This window comes from Macrobrachium nipponense, chromosome 23 (assembly GCF_015104395.2).
Source record: "Macrobrachium nipponense isolate FS-2020 chromosome 23, ASM1510439v2, whole genome shotgun sequence".
Lineage (NCBI taxonomy): Eukaryota > Metazoa > Arthropoda > Malacostraca > Decapoda > Palaemonidae > Macrobrachium > Macrobrachium nipponense.
Genome location: NC_061090.1, coordinates 52,400,713 through 52,421,559, shown reverse-complemented (window position 1 = coordinate 52,421,559; position 20,847 = coordinate 52,400,713). Strand labels below are relative to the sequence as shown.

Sequence of the window (20,847 nt, the reverse complement as noted above, 5' to 3'; positions counted from 1 at the left end):
TATTTGTGCCTATTGACATTATGCATCGTACGTAGTACTATTCTGAGTTGTCCTTTTTCTCAGGCAACTCATTCTGAGGAGCGTGCTTTTCTGTGTGAAGTTTGTGGAGCCTCTTTCAAGACAAGGTCTGTTCAAAGGAATCATGTACAGACAATACACCGCCGTCCTCGTTCATTTACCTGCTCAGCTTGCGAAAAGAAATTCAACACCAAATTTGCCTTGCGTCGGCACATGAAACAGCATGATCTAAGGTTAGTGAGTCCTTAAAACTTTATGTACACCCAAAAGCAGTATGTATGTAATGCAGTCACTAGTTTTTGTAAGGTAAAGAGAAAAACCTTTTATAATCTTGTTCTTAACTTTCTAAAAGCTTTATAGATAGTTTTTAACCTTTGATTTTATTTTTTTTTCAAGCCTTTATCTATAGTCATCAGAAAGGTAAAAACTATCCATAAACCAGAGGACCGCTCACACCACGAAGAATAGTCTGTTTACATATTGTGCTTATTAAAAATAATTGCAGTGTCATATCCATTTAATACTAGTATTTTCTATAGATAATTTTTTTACTATCAGTGGTTAAATAATTATGGAAATTATTATAGAATAAAAAATGGTTATTAAATACCCTGAAAGATGTTACATACTGAGAAATACTGTTGACACCAAGATCTAGAACTACAGGACACATCATCTCTGCCCACTAGAATTAAATGATTTCTGAAATTTTGTTACTGAACATTGTTTAATGTTGTCCTTTAGAATTCTGCACAATTTTTAGCTAGGGCTGTTTTTGCAGAATTGTTCAGTTAGAACTTTTTCTCTTTGTAATTTTACTGAGAAAGGAAAAGGGAATGAATATGTATTTTCTTGATCACTTCATTCATAAAGAAAATTTGAATACTCTGAAAAAGTTGCCTGATTGTCACTGTATCCCCACAGCTTGTTAGATGCTGAAGGACCAGCTGAGGTTACAAGTTCCTCCAGATTATGCAGTCTGCAGCAAAATTTGGATACTTTAACTCACTCGGTGAGTACTCACATTCATTTACTCATTGAAATTCAAACACTTTTATTCATAAAATTTTTTAATTTGAATATGGTTCAAAAACATACTCTAGAAAGTGTAAAAGGAATACTACTATGGTAAATAGGGTGTGTATGCACTAGTTAGAATATTTGCTTTTTAACCATGTGTGGTTCATGGCCTCTTAGAAAGTTTCAGCATTAGTAAACTTTATGTCAGCTATCTGAAGCAGTTAAGAGTTAGAATGGGGAATAACAATATTTTAATTTGTGGATACATCCTTAGGGCACAGATACTCTAAACATTAACTCTACGCTAGCCCTTTGAAAATCTTGCCTGTCCAAAGCCAGTTGTGACAAGCAATATTTGGATGCAGTCTGACATTACCCATAATGCTATATCACTCAATCTAGTGTTGTTTAAATTAAAACACTAATTCTTTTTTTTATTGTGGTGCATAAAAATGGAAATAGTACCTTCAAGGGCCAAAGGAACTAAAAAATCATCAAAAATTATCTAATTTTGCTTTTGCATTGTAAGTGACTGAGTTTGGAGTATCAGGTTATAGAGTGGTCTTGTTAATCATCAAATTGTTGAAATGGCAATACGTAGTAGTACAAACTCTGTGCTAATGCCTTTTTGTTTAGTAGGTCAACATGAATCTGATGAACCATGTTTGTATTTGTCATTTTTCTTAATGTACACATTTACTTTCCTTTATATTTTCCCGATTTGGTGGCTTTTCCTGTTGGAGCCTTGGCTTTGTAAGATTCTGGCTAGGATCTAATGCACCTCATGAGGCAAACTCGAAAGGCTCTGGTAATTATCCAACAAACCACATGAAGCAAACTCAAAACTTTTGCATATGCTTTCACTCACTGGAGTAACACTAACAGTTATGCTTTTTGATTACTATTTTTACTGCCTGGATTTTGGGTAGGGCAGCTCATGCTGGGTATTATAGCTGGAGTAAAATAATAGGAGTATAAACATAGCATATTGTTGTATGGTATTTAAATTTGTTTGTATTGCTGCAAACCTTGCATTATTTTCTGCTTTATTTTCAGAATTCTGAAAGTGTTCCCTCATCAATCAGCGATGGACAAGTCACAGTCACAGCAACAGCCTCAGGTCTTTCATCATCTCAAGCTCCTCCATCAGCATATCAGATTACAATTGATGGTCAACCTGCCTTTATACTGCCTCACATAGGACCTCCACATACCTTCGTTAGTGAAGAGGGTGAAACAGCTATTATTGGAGGTTAGTATCAGGCATATTTTTCCTAATTAAGGTGACTAACTTTGGAAGCCAAGGCCTCTTTAAACTCATATGCTGCAATTTAGATATAACAAAGATTGATAGATCAAGTGTTTCTATGACAGTATTCATATGGAAAAAGGTTGTAGGCAGTCATTTTCTAATTCAGTTTTACTCAGTAGTTAAATACGTAGTTATTATATGATAAAGAATGGAAAGTAAAATCATATAAGTTTTTGTCTTAGGCTTTACTGCTAAATATAATGGCAAAAATATTTCAAAAACATTTATTTCATACTTGATGGTATAATAGCTATGAATTATGGTGATGGCATAATAGCTATGAATTATGGTGATGGCATAATAGCTATGAATTACGGTAATCATTTTGTCCTTATTTTCAGATACGAGTACTGTCCTTGTTGAAAGTAATCCAGACACAAAATCAGAACTTACTGAAGTTGATAGCCATGCGGACCAGCACAGACGCATATCTGTTCCAGTTGGATCAAACACAGTCCACATAGTAGAGCAGGTGTGTGTTTTAGATACTGTATCTATATTCTCTTTTACAAGGAGGTGGTTTTGATTAAAAACATACAGAGCAGATCTTTCTTTAATGCATCTGAAACTGAAAATATTCTTGTGGGAATGAGCAAGCACACAGGAGCGTAGTGGGGTGGCCCTATAGGGTTTGTGCAGGAGGGTGGCCCATGAACTTTGGAGTGTTCCATGACTCCAAGAGTCTACAGTCAAGGTCTACACAGATGATGTTGTGGGAAGGCACTGTCTTCCATACGAGATGCTTCACAGCAGCCTCGACATACTCATTGGGTTGTGGGCAGTGCAGGGAAATAAGATGATGTACTCCCATCCCTCCATGACATCCTTGCATTGAGGTCCACCATCGGTCTTGAAGTGAAGTGGGACACTGACCCCCCATGAAATATCTGCAGAAGATCCTGATCATTGCAGAGGCAGTAGTGTCACTGTCGCTTTGACAACCACAGGCCAGCCAGAAAGCTTGTTGGTCACAACAAGGAATGACTTCCTGCAACATTAAAGAAGTCTGCTGCCACAGACTCGAAGGGCCTAGTAAGGTAGTTGTTGTTTTGAAGAGGTTCCTGTTGGAGGCTGGGTTGTAAAACCTGATAAGGCTTGCAAGCTGGGACAGTCTATTCCTGGCCACTACACAGTCTCTTGTGCCTTTTATTTTGTGGCTTATATTTTTCTGTGATTGTCATGAAGTTGTGACAGAGCACGGCAGCAAAGGGCAGCAGGAACTACAATCCTTGCTTCCTAAAGTACGACTTCAGCATTGTCTGAAAGCCTGTCCTGTAGTTTCCAGAATGAGAGCAACAAAATCCTGAGAATGCACAGTCTCGAAGATGATTGTAAGATGGGTCCTCCTTCCCTGAAGCACGATGTTCTTGGATAATGCTGTTGGTGTCCTGGGATGAAGAGTCTTCCTCTTGGGCTTCTGCATGCGCTGTGGTGATTGTCCTGATGTATGGCCCAGCCTTAACACAGAATGTGGTGTGAGCTGGCTGACAACCGGGCGTTGGGTATGCAGAGTTGCTTGCCAGCGCATGATACGGTTAGATTTTCTCCAAGATGTTGCAAACAGTGATTCTCAACCACATTCAGTGTAATAGTTGAAAATTGGCACAAGTGGGCGATGGTCTGTCATCAACATAAAATGTTGGAGGCATATCAACTATAGTCTGCATTTGGACACATCCCAGGTTATGGCTAGCATCTCCAACTTGATTATGGCATAATGCATCTGCAAGGAAACACGTGCCGACTGTTTTAGGCAGAATCTTCTATTGCCATGGTCCTGTAGAAGGGCATATCCTAGTCTGTAAGATAACTGGGATGGCTGAATTAAAAAAAGGAGGCAAGGACTGGTGGCTAGCTAGGTCAGTCGTGCTCAAAAGAGTCTGATATCGGACAAAGTTGGCAAATTGGTTTACTAACCCCATGAATGGAATTAGATTTATTAAGATTGTTATAGTAAGGAAGTCCTTGATTGCTGCTGCTTTGTCGGGGTCCACTGAAATGCCATCTTGTTCAGATATGAATACAAACCATCGGTCCTTTAACAATAGGAATGTAACTAAGCGGCAGCTGGAACCGGTCGTAAGCTTCGAACAAGGGGGTTCGGTAGTTAACTGCTTGTCCGGTAGTCGTTGGTCAGCGCGACTGAGAGGAGGGGAGTCACTTTGCTTTCGGCCGCGCTGGTGGATGGATGTGTTGCTTCGCCTCTCTGCCTGCTTTATTCGTCATATGCTTGGTTTTCTGCTTCGTATCGTGAAGATATTTTGCCTTTCTCTATTACTAGTGTGCTTGTGTAAAACTAACGTGAGTACCTGGTTGTTTTTTTGTATTGGTGTATTTTCTCGTGGAAATGGATTCCTGCAAGCCGGAAAGACCCCCCCCCCTCCCCATCAACCGCAGATTGTGCCCTGGTGTAGAGGGCCGTAAGCGTGGGGCCTTTCGGTCCATATTCGAGGTTGACCCTCATGAATTGTGTGCTCGGTGCCGAGGGCGCGAAACCTCTCGCGCCCAGCCTTGTGATGTATGTATTGTTTGGTCGGAGGAGCAGTGGGAGCATTATGAAGGAAGGAAGGAAGAAACCGCGTAAGCAAGCCAGGGAGTTATCGGAGGGATCTCCAGTTACTCCCCTTGGTTATGGACACGTCTTCTTCTTTTCTCCCTCCATCACAGCTCCCGCACATGGCTCCTTCCCCTTGAGGGGGGGGGGCGGTTATCTCACTCCTTCTCTTCCCTCGATCAGTCTAGCGTAGAGGAGGGGGTGAGGTACCCCGACATGCAGTTGTATTCGGGGTCATCTGTTCGCTCGGGGTGGGATCTATCCCCTCCTTGGGCGAGAGGAAACCCCCCCCCCCATTAACCCAAATTTTTCTTCCTCGGATTTGCCTGCCATGGGGGATGATCTCAGCCGGGTCTGGTACGCGCTGGGGCTCCAGGGGACACCGAGCGTTCAGGGGCTGCTGGGTCATCTCGCGAGAGGGACCAGGCCAGTAACCCACAACAGTATCCACGCCAGGTTACGTTGCTCCGCCGCTCCTGGCGTTTACACAACACGTGGTGATGGTGACCCCGACGGCTGCTGTGCAGGCGACGCCGGATGTTAAGAGGATGGTTGTGACGCCGGCACCTGGTTTTGCCGCTCTTGCTCCAGCCCCTGACTTCCGGTGTCCCAAGAGCTCTCCCTTAGATCTGCCGCCTATACAGAGAATGCTGCTGGTTCCTGCCCAGCCCTCTGTTCCTGTAATCACTGCTCCTGTACCAGTTCCTGCCGTCGTCGTTCCTGCCTGTGGTGTTGTTGCTCCCATGCCAGGTCCTTCTGGACAGGTGCAGCCGGGGCCTGTTGCTTCGGCAGCTGCCCCAGATCCGTCCTGGATGGAAGACCTGACAGTGGTCCTGAGGAAGCTGACGAAGAAGAGGTAGGTGTCGTCGTCATCTTCGTCGTCATCTACTGCTGCTGCCACTTCCCCTTCGACTTCTAAGGCCCCACAGCCGAAGAAGAAGAAGGTAGCCTCCTTCCCCCTTAAGAAGTCTCGCTCTGAGACCTTTAAGGGTCCGTCCCACTCCGGTGGGATGGTTGGGACTTCCGCTGGTCCTCCTGTTCCTTCGGGAACGGGGCCCGTCTCCCCTTCCGCAAGGAAGAAGACGGGGACTGGAGGAGTACCAGCTAGCACTGGTACCTCCTCACCTGGCGCCAAAGGTTCTGCCTCGACGCCAGGTACCATCTCAGCCTCTCATTCGTGAGAGGTACCGAGTGTATGGTCGTCTGCAGGTGACTGTGCAGCCAAGACCCAGGCAACTGAGTGCGCTCGGCACCAGGATCCAGGCATGAAGCAGAAGACTGCCAGGAGTCGCCCAGGTGACTCCCACCAGACCAGTGATCACTCTTGTGGCAAGCCGCCAGTACCCAGGGTTGAAGCGACAGTCCCTGACCAGGGGCGAGGAAGTGGTCCCCTCGGTCGCCTGGACCAGCCTCGGCTGGTTCCAGCGGCGTGACGCGCCGTGAGGACAGGCCTTGCTCCCCTGACCGCCGCTCCCACCGGGACTGGGCGGAGAGGGGGACCAGCAGCAGCTCTTCTGATGCTCGGGAACGTCGCCGCTGTTCTCCGTCCAGCCGCTCTCCCCCAAAGAGCCGCTCGACCAGGCCTACAGCCCGATCGCCACCGCAGGCTGGCGAGCATCTGCAGCCCCCCCAGCACGCCAGTTCTGCCGGTGGGCAAGAGGGGAGCGTTAGGTCTACCTCTCCTATCCCTTCAACTTCCTCGGGTTACACCGGTAAGAGTGAGGCGATCAGGAGTGACCGCGAGGGACGCACTCCCAGTGATGCCCTGTTGTGGTTCCTCCTGTGGAAGGAGGAGGGTCTCGGGAGGCGTTCTCGCTGGACGGGCTGGATGGTCCTGAGATCCAGAGGTCGTTCGCTGAGGTTATTGTGCCGATTCGTCAGCACAACGACCTTGGGCAAGGATAGCCGCTCCCACCTTCCGATTCTACATCTAGGTTGGAGTTGTTCTGGGGACCCAAAAAGGAACCCAGGATGACGGTGGGTCTGCCGCGATCAGCCTTGGCCGACAGTGTGCTGGACCAGGTGGACGCTCTTGTCTCCGGACAGGGGGATTCGTTTCGGTCCGGCTGGTCGTCCAAGCTCCTTCCCCCACCTCTACTACAACAGAGGCGCTTCTACATGCCAACGGAGGACCCTCTGCCACCCAAGCAGGTTAACCCGGAGCTGGCTAGGCTAACTCTGGGGGTGTCTCTTCAGCACCTGCTGTCAGAGAACCTCTGGTTCTCGCAGCAAGAGGCACTTGCGTTGGAATCGACTGCCATGGCAGCATTCCAAGCAGTCTCCTGGATAGTCCTGTGGTCCCTCACAGTGTCCAAGGTCGCGAGACTATGCCAGACTGTGGGCCAACCTAGTTCTAAGGCATAGGGACGCTCTCCTCACTCGAGTAACCAGGTCAGCAGGGCGCAAAGCGACCTAGGGTTTTCACAACGGACCAGTGTGGAATTCCTCTTCTCTCTTCCCCAGAGAGGTGGTGGACACTGCGGCGGAACAACGGCGCACTGACGACAGTGACCGTCTAGTCCACCAGGCAGTCTCGAAGGCGGCGGGGCAGCCTGGAGCAACTGCGGCTAAGCCTAAGAGTTTAGCTAGCACTTCCTCTGCAGCTAAGACGATTGCTTCGTCGAAGCTGAGAGGAAAGACTCTGCCTTCGACTTCATCTGTAAGGAGGGACCATAACCAGCCCTCCTCCTCTCAAGGAGGAGCCGGGAAGAAGTCGAAGAGAGGAGGGAATTGCTAGGGACGGCTTTCCCCCTCACCTGCTGCCGGAAGTGGGTGGGTGCCTGGCGAGCCATTGGGCAACTTGGCAGCCCTACGGAGCAGAGACCTGGATAGTAAATGTCCTTTGGGAGGGAAATCTACTACCCTTCGAGTCTCGGCCACCCCTCACCTCCAACCCGGTCCATCTACAGACATACGTTCCTGGTTCGGCCAAGGACGCGGCGCTTCGGCAGGAAATGGAAGCAATGCTAAGCAAACGAGCTGTGGAGATCATATGGGATCAGTCACCGGGCTTCTACAGTCTACTTTTCCTGGTGGAGAAGTCCTCTTGGGGGCTGGCGCCCGGTGATAGATCTCTCTCCCTTGAACCGATTCGTTCACCAAACTCAGTTCATAATGGAAACGACACGTTCAGTGCTCTACTCCACAGGGAGTACAACTTCATGCTTTCTGTGGACCTGAAGGATGCGTATTTCCAGATACCCATCCATCAGTCCTCCAGGAAGTACCTCTGCTTCATCCTCGACGGGACGGTGTACCAGTTCAGGGCACTTTGTTTCGGTCTCTCAACCGCCCCACAGGTGTTCACGAGAGTGTTCACTGTGGTGTCGGCTTGGGTCCATTCGGTAAGGATACGTTTTCTGAGGTATCTCGACGATTGGTTAGTCCTGGCAAGCTCTCGGTCGCAGTTGCTACAGGACAGGGATCGACTCCTCGAATTCTGCCGCAATCTGGGGATTGTAGTGAATTATGAGAAGTCAGATCTAGAGTGCAAGCAGAGGACAAAGTACCTGGGCATGCTGATTGATACGGTAGCAGGGCGAGGCTTCCCTGCGGACTCGCAGATCAGCAGGTTCAGGGAGGCAGCCAGACCGTTCCTGTCCCTACAGGAGCAGTCAGCTCAGCAGTGGCAGGTCGTGATCGGTCACCTGTCGTCTCTCGAGAAGTTAGTCCCTCACGGGCGTCTTCACCTGCGGTCTCTTCAGTGGAGGCTAAAGGAGAGTTGGTCACAGGCAAGAGACCCACCGTACTTCCCCATTTCCTCTCATGGAGGAGGTGAGGCAGGACCTAGCCGGGTGGCTGGACGACATGAACCTCGTAAGAGGAGTGCCTCTTTGCACTCCCCCCTGGAGAGTTGCTATTTTCAGACGCGTCGACCGAGGGATGGGGCGCACACCTGGAGGAGTTGCTGGCTGTGGGTGTGTGGGATCATCACGACAAGCACCTTCACATCAACATCTTTGAGCTCAAGGCAGTGTTTCTCGCTCTCCAAGAGTTCCAGGACTGTCTGATGGGACACTCAGTGGTGTTGATGAGCGACAACACTATGGTAGTGACGTACGTCAACAAACAGGGGGGCCTAGTGTCCCTCCCGTTGCATCAGTTGACGTTGCAGGTGCACGATTGGTAGAGCTGTCAGCCTGCTACATTCCAGGCAAGAGGAATGTAGTAGCAGACAAGCTCAGCTGTCGGGATCAGGTGATAGGAATCGAGTGGTCCCTTCACCCAGACATGGCGGAAAGGCTCTTTAACCTGTGTGGGCGTCCAGTCGTGGATCTGTTCGTCACTCGGCACAACAGAAAACTCCAGGTTTTCTACTCAGTTGTGCCGGACCCATGGGCAGCTGCAGAGGACGCTCTTCAACATCCGTGGGACAACCTCTTTGTTTACGCCTTTCCCCCGTTCTGTATGATTCGCAAGGTGATCAGCAGGGTACTGGTCACCATGAATCTTCAGATGATTCTGGTGGCTCCCAAATGGCCTCAGGCTGTTTGGTATCCGGACCTGCTGGCTCTGCTCGCCAAAGCACCGAGAAAGATTCCCCCTTGGCACAACCCCCTATGCCAGCCACACTTAGAACAGTACCACCGGTTGGTTTGGTCCTTGTGTCTTCACAGCTGGCTGTTATCCACCATCTCTTGCAAGCGAGAGGCTTTTCTCGTCGAGCAGCAACAGAGATGGCTGGGTACCTCAGACAGTCCTCTGCAACTGTATACCAGGGAAAGTGGTCCGTCTTCAGCAGGTAGCTGATTTCCTTGTCTTCCTTCGCCGAGAGAAGCTCCTCTCTGTCTCCACAGTTAAAGGCTACAGAGCCGCCTTGGCCCTAGTCCTTAAACTGCGGAGAGTGAATATCTCCTCTTCCTTCGAGATCTCCCTCCTTATGAAGAGCTTCGAAAGGTCTTGCCCACCCAGGGAACTCAGGCCCCCGGGGTGGGATGTGACTCTCGTCCTTAGGAGTTTGACTCTAAGACCCTTTGAGCCACTACAGTCATCAGACAGGGATCTGACCCTCAAGACCCTCTTCCTGCTGGCCCTGGCATCAGCGAAGAGAGTAGGGGAACTTCATGGTCTTTCCTTCAGTGTTAAACATTTTAGGGGATGGGGATCTGTGACGCTCTATTTCATCCCGGACTTCATAGCGAAGACTCAGAATCCTTCGGTCCCTGACGACCGGTTCGAGTCATTCACTATCCCCTCCCTGAAGGACTTCACCGATAACAATGCGGATGAGATGCTGCTTTGTTGAAGAGAACTCGACATTTCAGGCCTGAGTGCCGATTTTTCGTTAGCACTGGGGTTACCATGAAAGAGGTATCCAAGAACACACTTGCTTTCTGGCTGCGTGAGGTGATCAGGAGGGTGTACGACGTGGATGGTAGTGACGACACCCATACCCTTTGTCCGAGAGCCCACAAGGTCAGAGGTATTGGTCCCAACCCTTGTGTCCCGCATGAACTTCTCCGTGGCCCAGGTTCTGAAGGCAGGGGTTTGGGCCAACCAGACTACCTTTACCTAAGGGATATTGCCCACATGTCCTTGGACACCTTTTCCTTGGGACCCGTGGTGGCTGCTCAACAACTTGTGTAGCTTACCCAGCACTCGAGTGGACAGAACAGCATCGCATCCTTGTGTGACTGCATGAATGGACGAGTGAAAGGGAGTGTGACTGGCTTCTCTTCCTCCTCTTTTCTCCTCCTCTACCTGTGGGCAGAGGGCTGCGGTTGTCACCACACTGGACAGGAGGCAGATGCAGGTAAGCTACACGACCGAGCTCCAACCTATCCCTTTCAGTAGGAATAGGAGCCACCCTCTTATAAATTTGGTCCGGAGGTCTGAACACTGATCCCGCAGTGCACACCCCGATCAGCTGGGCAGAGGCTAGGATCCCTCCCTCTGCTCTTACGACCACGGAGGGAACCAAGGTCGGACGAACACCATTCTGTTCATTTCCACCCACCAATAAGTGAGTCTTCCTATTGTTAAAGGACCGATGGTTTGTATTCGTATCGGAACAAATCACAATTTGTCATAAATTGTCTTTTTCCTAACTATACAAACCTGAGGTCCTTTACACATAGTCCCACCTCATGCTACCCCTCACTCTGTTTTTTCCTGGCCCTAAAGTAAAGTAACTTCTCTCCTCTCAGTCGTGCTGACCGCCGACTACCGGGCAAGCAGTTAACAAGCAGTTAACTACTAAACCCCCTTGTTCGAAGCTTACGACCGATTCCAGCTGCCACTAAGTTACGTCCCTATTGGACCTCAGGTTTGTATAGTTAAGAAAAATACAATTTTTGACAAGTTGTGTTTTTGGAGATCTGAAGTCTGCAGAAGGCAACACTGGAGGCAGCAACCCCAAACATGTCCTTGACTGATGCCAAACTTGAGGCACCTTCAGCATCTCTTGGATTTGATGCAGATGGCTTGGGAAATGCTCATTGAACAGCAGGATGTTGTCAACTACCTTGATGTAATGTTCAACACCTTGCAGAGCCTTGCCTCCTTGAAGGCAGTATGTGTCTCCTGTGGCCGTAAATCCCATTGGATCTCTGCAATGCTGGAATGGGCCATAGGGTGTGATGAATGTAGTTAACTTTTGATCCTTCCCTGCAAGTTACATTGCTAGTACCCATGCAGGGCATCTACAGTGGTGAAGAACTTGGCTTGGATCAATGCTGCAGATGCTAGATAATGGTGAGGATGACAGGTGGGCTGGATGATTTACTTAACAGTGGTTGTTGAGGTCAACAGTGATTCAAACACCTTTGTCCTAAAGTATTACAACGAGAGGGTGACACTAGTCTCAGGGTTCGTCACCAGCGGGCTTAATAATACCCTGATTTACCCTGAACTCAAGCTCTGAATTGACTTGTTCCCAGAAGGCATATGGTGTCTGGCAGGTGCATTGATGACAAAATGTACAGCTTCTTTGAGAGTCTTTCCGTCAGCTTGAGTGGGGCTTTCTTTAGTTCTTCCTTGGAGATGAGCAAGTTGTTGAACTATCATAGAAGAAAAGTCTCTGTTGGCTTCTGCAGGTGTCGTGGTGACATGAAGATGTGTCTATGAACACATTGACATGGGTAGCATCCAGAATAGGTCTGGGAAACTGGCACAATAACGGCCAACTCCTTGCATTGGCTATATGACAGCAGTGATGTTCAGACACCTCCATGGACTTCTGATTCTCGCTGAAAAGGATCTCTCAACTAAGGAGAGAGTGGCTGTGAAGGATCCTATATATCTGGGAAACTCTAGCAGAATAATGCCCAACTCTTAGCAAGAACTTAGATCCTTGCTGAACACTGAACAGCATCTCTCACTAAGGTAAATGTTTGTGTGAGGGATCATGAGGTAGGTGTCATTGTAAAGCCATCTGCAGTGAACATCTGGGTAACTGGTGGGGGTTGTAGTGCGCTCCTAGGAATGTGCAGAAGGTTAAGATGCAGGGGCCCTTAACAGATTTTAGCGCTTGTGTCTGGCAACACCTGAATCCTGAATGTGACGTCGTCATGCAAGACGGAAATGGAGAATGGTAATGGTGTCTTGATAGAAGAAGGTCTCCCCATCCAACAAGAGAGAGGGTGGCATAGGTTTGGCGCTGGAAGCATATTGTTCAGCATCCCTCATCTTCTGGCAGCTCTTATTGTAATGTCTCTGTTGGTTACAGTAGCAGCACTTGACCTATCGGGCAGGGCACCCCTGTACCTTGGCTGGACACTTCTTTGGATCCGTGTGTGTAGTTGCACGACTGGCATGAAACAAACTGTGGTGGTGTGGTAGGGGTTGCAGCCTTTCCATGTTCCTTCTGCTTTTTGTAGTTTGAGAGGGCAAAGCACGAATTGCAGAAGTTGCCTTCCTTGTGGACTCGTAGGTGCAACACATCAACATATCTTGTAGTGGCATATTGGTGTTGAGGGCTATGTGTTTCTCAGTTCGCTCTTCTCTTCATCGCTGACTACCATGAGGATGATCATCTTCATCTGGGTTTGCTTACAAACTGAAGTTGTTCATACGTGAACAAACCTTTGGTCTTAACAATAGGATAATTTCTAGCGCCTAGCTGGATCCAGTTCAAAAGCGGATGAAAACAAGGAATCTTGTGATCTCTGGCAATGCATGCGTAGATCGGGTGAAGAGTGGTCAAGGACCATGCACCGACTTTAGATTGATCAGGACAGACTAATTTCTCTGCAATGTGTGAGTGTCTTGCGTAAAAATCTGAAAAATACTATCCTAACTGTTTGCAGGCAAGCAGCTCCCTATGACATAAATTCTCGTGAAGGCTTTTGACGTTTTCTTGAAGGGCATCCAAGACTTTATCAACGCTTAATCCGATGTCTGGAGGTGTCAAGGGTGTGCTCAAGGATCCTATGTGTCTCTAAAGGCAAAACACATCCTAATCTGTATTTTTTCTGGGTAAATTGTGCAGATCCACCATGACTATTCAATCGTCCAGTCGACATTTTGGGAACGGCAAAGTTGCAGCTGGGCGAGGGTGGTGAAGGTTCTGGGCAATTGCTTTCTGTGGAGGGGCTACTGATAGGGTTGCTGCAGGTGTTGAAAGAGGTGCCTTTGGTTGCTTGCTGTACAAGGGGGGGCTAGCATTTGCAGAAAGGCACTGTAGCAGTTTGCTTCCTGTTGCCTGTGAATTTTGTCTTTATTTCTCTGTTGTTGGTCCCCTAATTCTTCCTCCCTTCTCTTCTTTTTGTCTCCTTTCCTCCTCTTGCCTGATCCTGGCATGATCCTTGATCCATGATTGCTCCAGATATTGTATGAACAAAAGGAAATCGGCTGATTGCAGTATCACCATCTGGGCAAGGAGAGAAAGTGGGGAACGTTGATGGTAGACAGGGTCTTGCGAACACTGGGCAAGTGGGATGTTGTCACATCCATCCTGAAAATGTGAAGAATCCATTGTGAATAATGATCTGTTTATCCCCACACAGGCTTAAAACAGAATTTAACAGAAATGTACAATCTAATTCACACAGGCTTAAAACAAATTCTTACTATTTAAATTAAAGTGCAGTGCATGAAATATATGCACTAGTGCACCATCGTACACTGCACATACCAGCAAGTAAAGTCCGATGCAGAGAGAGAAGTGGGCAACTGTTGGTGTAGGCAGGGTCCACTGTTGGTTTTCTTCCAGTTCACTGTAAATCTCCTGTATCTTCACTTGATTCTTGTAACACCTCACTGCACCATGTTGGATGGGATGAGACATGAAACAAGCTCATCTAAAATGTAGATTTGTTATTTATTAGGTAAGATGGCAGTGCAACAAGGACAATGCATGTGAGCAACCAAACTTGGAGAGGGGAAGCGGCATACTGCTAGATATTGGATTTGGACGTATTTGGTTGTCACTTAACGTAATGACCATACATGGAATGACAAATACATGTTACATATAGATTTTAATACTATAACTATAATGGAAAAAGAGCAGAAGGATAGATTATAGTATCTACAAAAACTATAATAGAAAAAGAACAGAAAGAAAGCAAATTTTTCTCCAGGACCAAAGATTCTTACTGAGGAGGATAGATGAGAGATGAAATGATCTTGGACCTATTGAAAGGAAAATCTCACCTCAGACATCAGGGCCTCAAGCTCTATGCCCTGTCAGACATTGTTACCATAAGAACTGTTTCGCTGTGGGCTTTTTCCAGTTTCATGGCCAATACACAATCTTCAGGAGTGTACTAGGATTTCATGGTCTTGCCTTTTGCTATTGCAGTCTTGCATTTCTTATCTGATCTGTTTTGCTTGATCATGATGACATCAGGCTAAGGACGCACCCCTTTCCTACATGCTTTTCTCTCAATATTGCTTTTATGAAGACTCCAGTCTTCAGGAATTCAGTTTCCTTTTGGCAACACTAATTTCTAGTAAGAGGACTTGCTCACAACCTAGTTTGGAGAGGAAACTGAAATTATACAAAAAGATAAAAACAAAGAAAACTATAAATTTTTAATCAACAGAGCAGAAGGCAAGCACATTTTTTCTCAATGACCATAGATTCATAATGAGAATACATGAGAGATGAAATGATCTTAGCCCTATTGAAAGGAAAATCTCTCCTCTTACATCAGTAGGATCTTTTAATTTTTACAGTTTCATAACTATAACGCTATTATTAAATCACATTTAATTGGTTCTTTGTATACTGCAGATTTTTATATATAATTGTTTTACACCAAGTTACTTTCTTTCCAATCATTCAATTTAGAGATAGAACAAGAGCACAAAATACCAAGTGCACAGTTAGTTACTTACAGATCATTATACTTTACTAAAATTGTGATCAGATTTCTTTTTGATGCAGTGACTCAAAAGTTCTTGATAAAAATTACTGCCAGTCCATTGCAGACCATTGTTTTAAATAGAATTTTATCTTTTGAACATAATATTTGTGGTTGCTTAACAGATGGTATTCATTATTGCTTTAGGAAATGTGGCGAATCATATCTGTGGGCTCATGTAGTGACAGAGTATTTTTTTTTTCTTTCCCACAGGATCCTTTGAATAGAACTTCTGGCGAGATGCTTCTGTCCTCAGACCAGTATGAATCCAACAGAGCCTCAAATATAAGTGCTAACAATAATGTGAGCTATGTCACTTCTGAGCATACTAATTCAACTCTTGTATATTTAACTACTAATTTTTAATAAAATTTTGTATACAGTATATATATATTTATTTTTTACATGGGCACTGAATTTCGACCAAAGATTCAAAGGTGGTCAACTGGGAAAGCTGAATTTCTCATTCTGAAGTGGTCACTTCATGTGCTGTTAGGTAACTGTGTGCGTGAAAACAATCTGGTAGTTAATGACTTTAGAATTTTGTTGTTATCCATGTGAGGATTTTGAGGCACCATTCACTTTTTACATTGTTAATTTATGATGGTACGTATACGTATTGATATTTATTGTTAATTTATGATGGTACGTATATTGATATTAATGAGTGGCTTGCAATGTTCTCAGTGATAGCTCAGTTACAGTTGGCAGTAACTGTTAGTTTTTTCAGGTAAAGTACCATAACCACAAGTAATTTATAATTATGTTGGCAATGAAGAATTATTTCCAGTGTTTTAAACTGGAAATGAAAAAAAAAATATCAGTAACATGATGCAGATTTGGTATTCTAAAGAGCCTAATGGTCTGAATGGTGATCTATTCTTTTAAGATCCAAACTAGACTAAGTACTAACAGTTAATGGAATTTAGTGATCATTGCACTGGTATTCCTGAACCTGAAAAAATTTGCCTCGTAGAAAATGTGTACATACTATGTTTGTCAGAATGCTCGATTCTGTACTATACAAATCATTGGGCAACATACTGGACTTTTTCCCTTGTTTGGCAGAGAAATTACTCACCAGTCAGTCCTCTCGTCAACTATGTGGCATCATGTAAGCAACTTTGCTATTGAGTTACAACAGAGCGTATAATATGATTTAAGGTTATGCAGCTGTTGTTTGTATTTATTTATTTTGTTATATTTTGTTGCTGGCCTTCAAATTTCCTTTGTAAAAGGAATGTTAAGAGAAAATATCTGATATTTGGAAATGGTTCTCTTGCTCTATACTAGAGCTTTGCTCTATACTAGAGCTTAAGTAGTTTACATGATAAAGATAACTAACCATGTAGTAGTTAACTAGCCCATGTAGTAGTTAGGTATGTTTGATGCAACCCTGGTAGCTATAAGCAGTTTCTTTCTCTCTTTCTGTATTTAATGCAAGAAGTCAATTTTATTCCTTCTAAGTAGTTGCTAGCAAAAATATACTGTAGTTTTAATATATTGACTATAGGCTGCCTCTTTTATTAGCATGAATCCCTTTGTTTTGTTGAAAGAGAATTGTATCATCAGTTATTAGGAGTAAGGCTTCAGAACAATTTGAAAATTTATTAAAATGTCAGATGTTAAACTAGTAGTTCCTTGTTATCCATCCATGATAGCCATCACAACTGGGGAGTAATGAGAAAATGATTGGAATACTATGAGGAAATGTTTAGGTACATATTTGTACCATTCATTTTCCCAGCATGTCCTTGCTTCAGCTAGACATTTTTTGTCTAACTTTTTTCCCATTTCCAAGAAACTCGGTTATCAGTGATACAAATGCTTGTTTAATATGTGAATGCTGTACCATTTATACACTATGTTGTACATGAAAAAGCACAATTTAACTTTAGCTGATATTTGACAGTCTTCATTTTTGTGTTGTACTATGCACAATGTCTAATGTTCACTACTATGGACTGACAATGAAAAATATTGCAGTCTAATTACCTTATCACAGTAGAGCATAATAGTTTCCTCATGAAATTAAATAATTTAAGAGACAATTTTTGGTGATGTCATTGCAATTGCTGGATCATATTGTAAAGCAAAGATGTGTATAATTTTAGTTTTCCCTTTTGCTGCTATGGGTGCTTATATCCACTTAGCACTGAGGGACAAGTTTTTCCCATCATTCTTCATTCAATTATCTCACTGTCTTGAGGTGAGCAAGTTTTGAGAAATCAAAAATCTGTGAATTCTTTGATGAGAATTTAGAAAATCTAAATTCTCATCAAAATTTTGTGCAAAAACATGCACAAATGAAAATTTTTGTTTAGAGGTGTGCAGTATATTTTTAGTGATGGTGATTTGTGGTACTTATGTTTTTAAACTGATTCTTGAAACATGTCACATTACATTGATAAAAGTTAAGTGCTATTTAAATGAGATTAAAATTGCAAATTTTAAGGTCATTTGTATTTTTCGTAACTTAAGAAACAGAAGGTCTTTACACGGGAGCTACTTGCTTCTATCAGCTCCTACATAAAGAACAAAGATTTGTATCTGTGTAGGAACAAATAAATGTCAATATCTATGGTATGCTACTCATGTTATCTTAGTATAGGTGACTTTATTATGATGCTATTCTGCTTTATAGCCTTTCGCATAAGGTTCATCATTGTACTGTTATACTGTAGCAGTACATAATTATAATTTCATGGTTTCATGTGTTGAAATAGTAAATTCATGTGTTCAGAAGATATAGTTTACATACAAAACTCCTTTGGGGATTTGAACTGGAGACCTGGAGTTTACCAGGTAAAATACTATATCCACTCAACACAGGTAAGAAAAGTGTGAATAATGAATTGCTGTTGCGTATACTTACAAAGTGGGCATACGCATCCATATCTGATTCCAGGTGAGATTGCCTACTTACAATTTGCATATAGTACGTCATGTTACGCTTCAGTATGAGTCTGGATGACCTTTCATGTTGGCTGCATATTTAATCAAATACCTGAAATAAATTTGGACATAGCATTAGTATGCTTGTAGAATAATCTTAAAGATTCTTCTCGGTTTTTTACAGTAATGAATACGTATCCCATAAACTTGCGTTGCATTTATCATTTTCACAACTTGAAGAAAATCAAGACTACTACCTGCTCATGTAACGAACAGCATTCTCACGTTGTACACTTTTTCTTGAGGCAGGGTCACATGGGCATGTTATTTAACTTTAAGCACTTTGCCACCAAGCAATGCATGGTTTTACATGTGTAACATCACCTTATCAATCATGGATCATTTCAATTTCTAGACAGTACACAGAGAAAACAGCTACATAGTATGAAGTTTGATACCAATAAGCTAAGAGATGTCAGTAAACTTGTTCATGTGACATTGCCTTTAATTTACTTAAGTGTTCTGTGGTAATGTAAACAGCCACGTGGAAGTATATTTTAGTCTGATTAAAGTGATATGTGATGAGAAATTGAAATATGTTAAGAAACCATTAAGATGAGAATTGTATCATCTTCATTATCCCACATTATTATTTCATCAGTATTAAATTTAAGTGTTATGCATTCCAGAGAGTATCTTTACTGCTTTAGCTAGAAACATGTTATTATAAAGTAGTTTAACTAAACAACTGACAAAAATTTAAGCAAAGTAAAGCTAACAAAGTTGGAAAGCCCAAGAGTGAAGAAACTAAAGGGATGGATATAAAGTGTAAGGCAGAAGGCAATGCCTCAGGTGCCAAAGGGGTGCTACTAAGGACTTCTAGTACCATTGAACACACTTGCCATACAAGGCACAACCCCATAGGGTACCACTTGAAGTGTGCCTTGGGTGACACATGCAGGCAGTCTAGAGGATCTCTGCAGTGATCCTTCAGCTCCAGGTGTTTTGCTTTCTACCTTCCATTCTTTGCCCAATCCCCTGGTTTCTTCCCACCTAACTATCCAACTTTAACTTTATCTTGCTCTAATTTCAAGTTCTCATTCAAGGACAAATCTTTCAGGGGAGTGGGAGTATGGTCCAATGGTCTCGCATTACTATGTTATAATCAATAAAATACACTCTGTAAGATGAACTCGGACACAGACTAATTTTCAAGGTATTCTTTGCTAGATTCTTGCTATGGTGAAGTACTAATTTGTTTTAAATGCATGGACTTAATATTGGACTATGAATTTTGTTAGCTCAAACAACTGATGAGACTGATGTTTTTTTGTTTTAGTAGTACAGTACATATACTCTGATGCTTAGTAACAGTGTATGAAAGAAATATGAAGGCCTTTTGATAACTTTTGGATATTTAGGAACTTCTGGGAATGTATACAACCATGTGGCTAGTGAATGGATACACTGAACATTGCTAAAGACGAAAATTGCATTTTGGGCATTAAATGCCATTTTGTTTCATTTTCGTTTGGGAATTTTTGGTATTTTAACTGCAATCTGTGGCAATGTAGCACATTTTGTTAACTTATTCATAATAATGATACGTAGTTGTCTTTGTATGGACAAAATAGGGGGCCAACAATTTATTGACTTTTAAATTGAAGCATCAGACATTAGAAAGCAATTGTTTTGGGGTTAACTATGTACTTGTCTACTTGCACATACCATAGAAAAATACCACCAGATGGCCAAACATATTGCCTTTGTATTCAAGAGTGTGGACACTTTACTTTCTTGAAACATTATATGAGATGGCTTTGTAGACCAAGATCTAAATGATACAGATTATGGTGACATCATAAAATGCCTGCCAGTGCTTTGTAGCATCGATTGGCAGCTATTACCAGGTCTCATCTTGCAAGATGTTTGACAAAGCAACATGGAAACCTGAGCTTTTGGCAAGATATTAGTTTAAAATCTGTAGCTTTGAATGTGGAAGTGTAAATTTTTGTGCACTGATCTTAATATTTTAAATAAATATATCATGACAGAGGTGCAGTATTACTGACTTCATTAACTTGCTGTAAATATTTTTTTTGTTAAGTTTTATACAATTACTGACTTCATTAAAGTATATGCCATTGAACCCCTTCTTTCATTTTCCTCATTTAATTTTTTAAGGAAGTTTTCAAGCAAGCATTTGGGAATTATAAAAATGCTTTGCATAATATCAAGATGAGGGAGAGCATGATGTGGTGTCAACCTTGGTTTATATCTATATATCTTATTATATATCTATATAATAACTATATATATCTATATATCTATATATCTATATATATAAATCTATATATATAATCTATATCTTATCATATATCTATATATATATATAATATAACTATATATATATACTTATATATTAATATATATATATCTATATAAGATATTATATATCTATATAGATATTATATCTATAATGTATATCTATAATTCTTATAGTTATCTATATAAATCTATAGATATATCTATATATCATATATATATCTAATAATTATATATCCTATATATATATCTATATATCTATATATATATTCTATATATATCTATTAATAATATATAATAATTTTTAATATATCTAAATATTATATATATCTATATATATATAATATAAATAATATATATATTTAATAATATATATCTTTTATTATATTAATTTTAAAAATCTATATATATCTATC

At 43.0% G+C, this 20,847-nt stretch overlaps 2 protein-coding genes across 4 annotated transcripts in view; one reads left to right on the top strand and one right to left on the bottom strand.

Annotated features, from left to right (window-relative positions):
• The window catches only part of LOC135200639 (uncharacterized), a 36,949-nt gene extending 16,694 nt beyond the window's left edge, over positions 1 to 20,255 (top strand). For both annotated transcript variants that reach the window (XM_064229255.1, XM_064229251.1), the window contains exons 11-15: positions 64 to 251; positions 943 to 1,030; positions 2,095 to 2,290; positions 2,692 to 2,822; positions 15,425 to 20,255. In XM_064229255.1, coding sequence (XP_064085325.1) covers positions 64 to 251; positions 943 to 1,030; positions 2,095 to 2,290; positions 2,692 to 2,822; positions 15,425 to 15,577 — 756 coding nt within the window. In that variant the 3' untranslated portion in view covers positions 15,578 to 20,255. The remainder of the gene's footprint in view (positions 1 to 63; positions 252 to 942; positions 1,031 to 2,094; positions 2,291 to 2,691; positions 2,823 to 15,424) is intronic.
• The window catches only part of LOC135200656 (uncharacterized), a 29,709-nt gene continuing 11,678 nt past the window's right edge, over positions 2,817 to 20,847 (bottom strand). Inside the window, exons 3-6 of one of the 2 annotated variants that reach the window (XM_064229266.1) lie at positions 18,087 to 18,218; positions 14,499 to 14,818; positions 13,978 to 14,143; positions 2,817 to 13,797 (exon numbers count right to left, since the gene is read on the bottom strand). In XM_064229266.1, coding sequence (XP_064085336.1) covers positions 5,362 to 6,066 — 705 coding nt within the window. In that variant the 5' untranslated portion in view covers positions 6,067 to 13,797; positions 13,978 to 14,143; positions 14,499 to 14,818; positions 18,087 to 18,218 and the 3' untranslated portion in view covers positions 2,817 to 5,361. Of the gene's footprint in view, positions 13,798 to 13,977; positions 14,819 to 18,086; positions 18,219 to 20,847 lie in introns of both variants that reach the window. The other variant, XM_064229274.1, reaches the window with a different exon arrangement.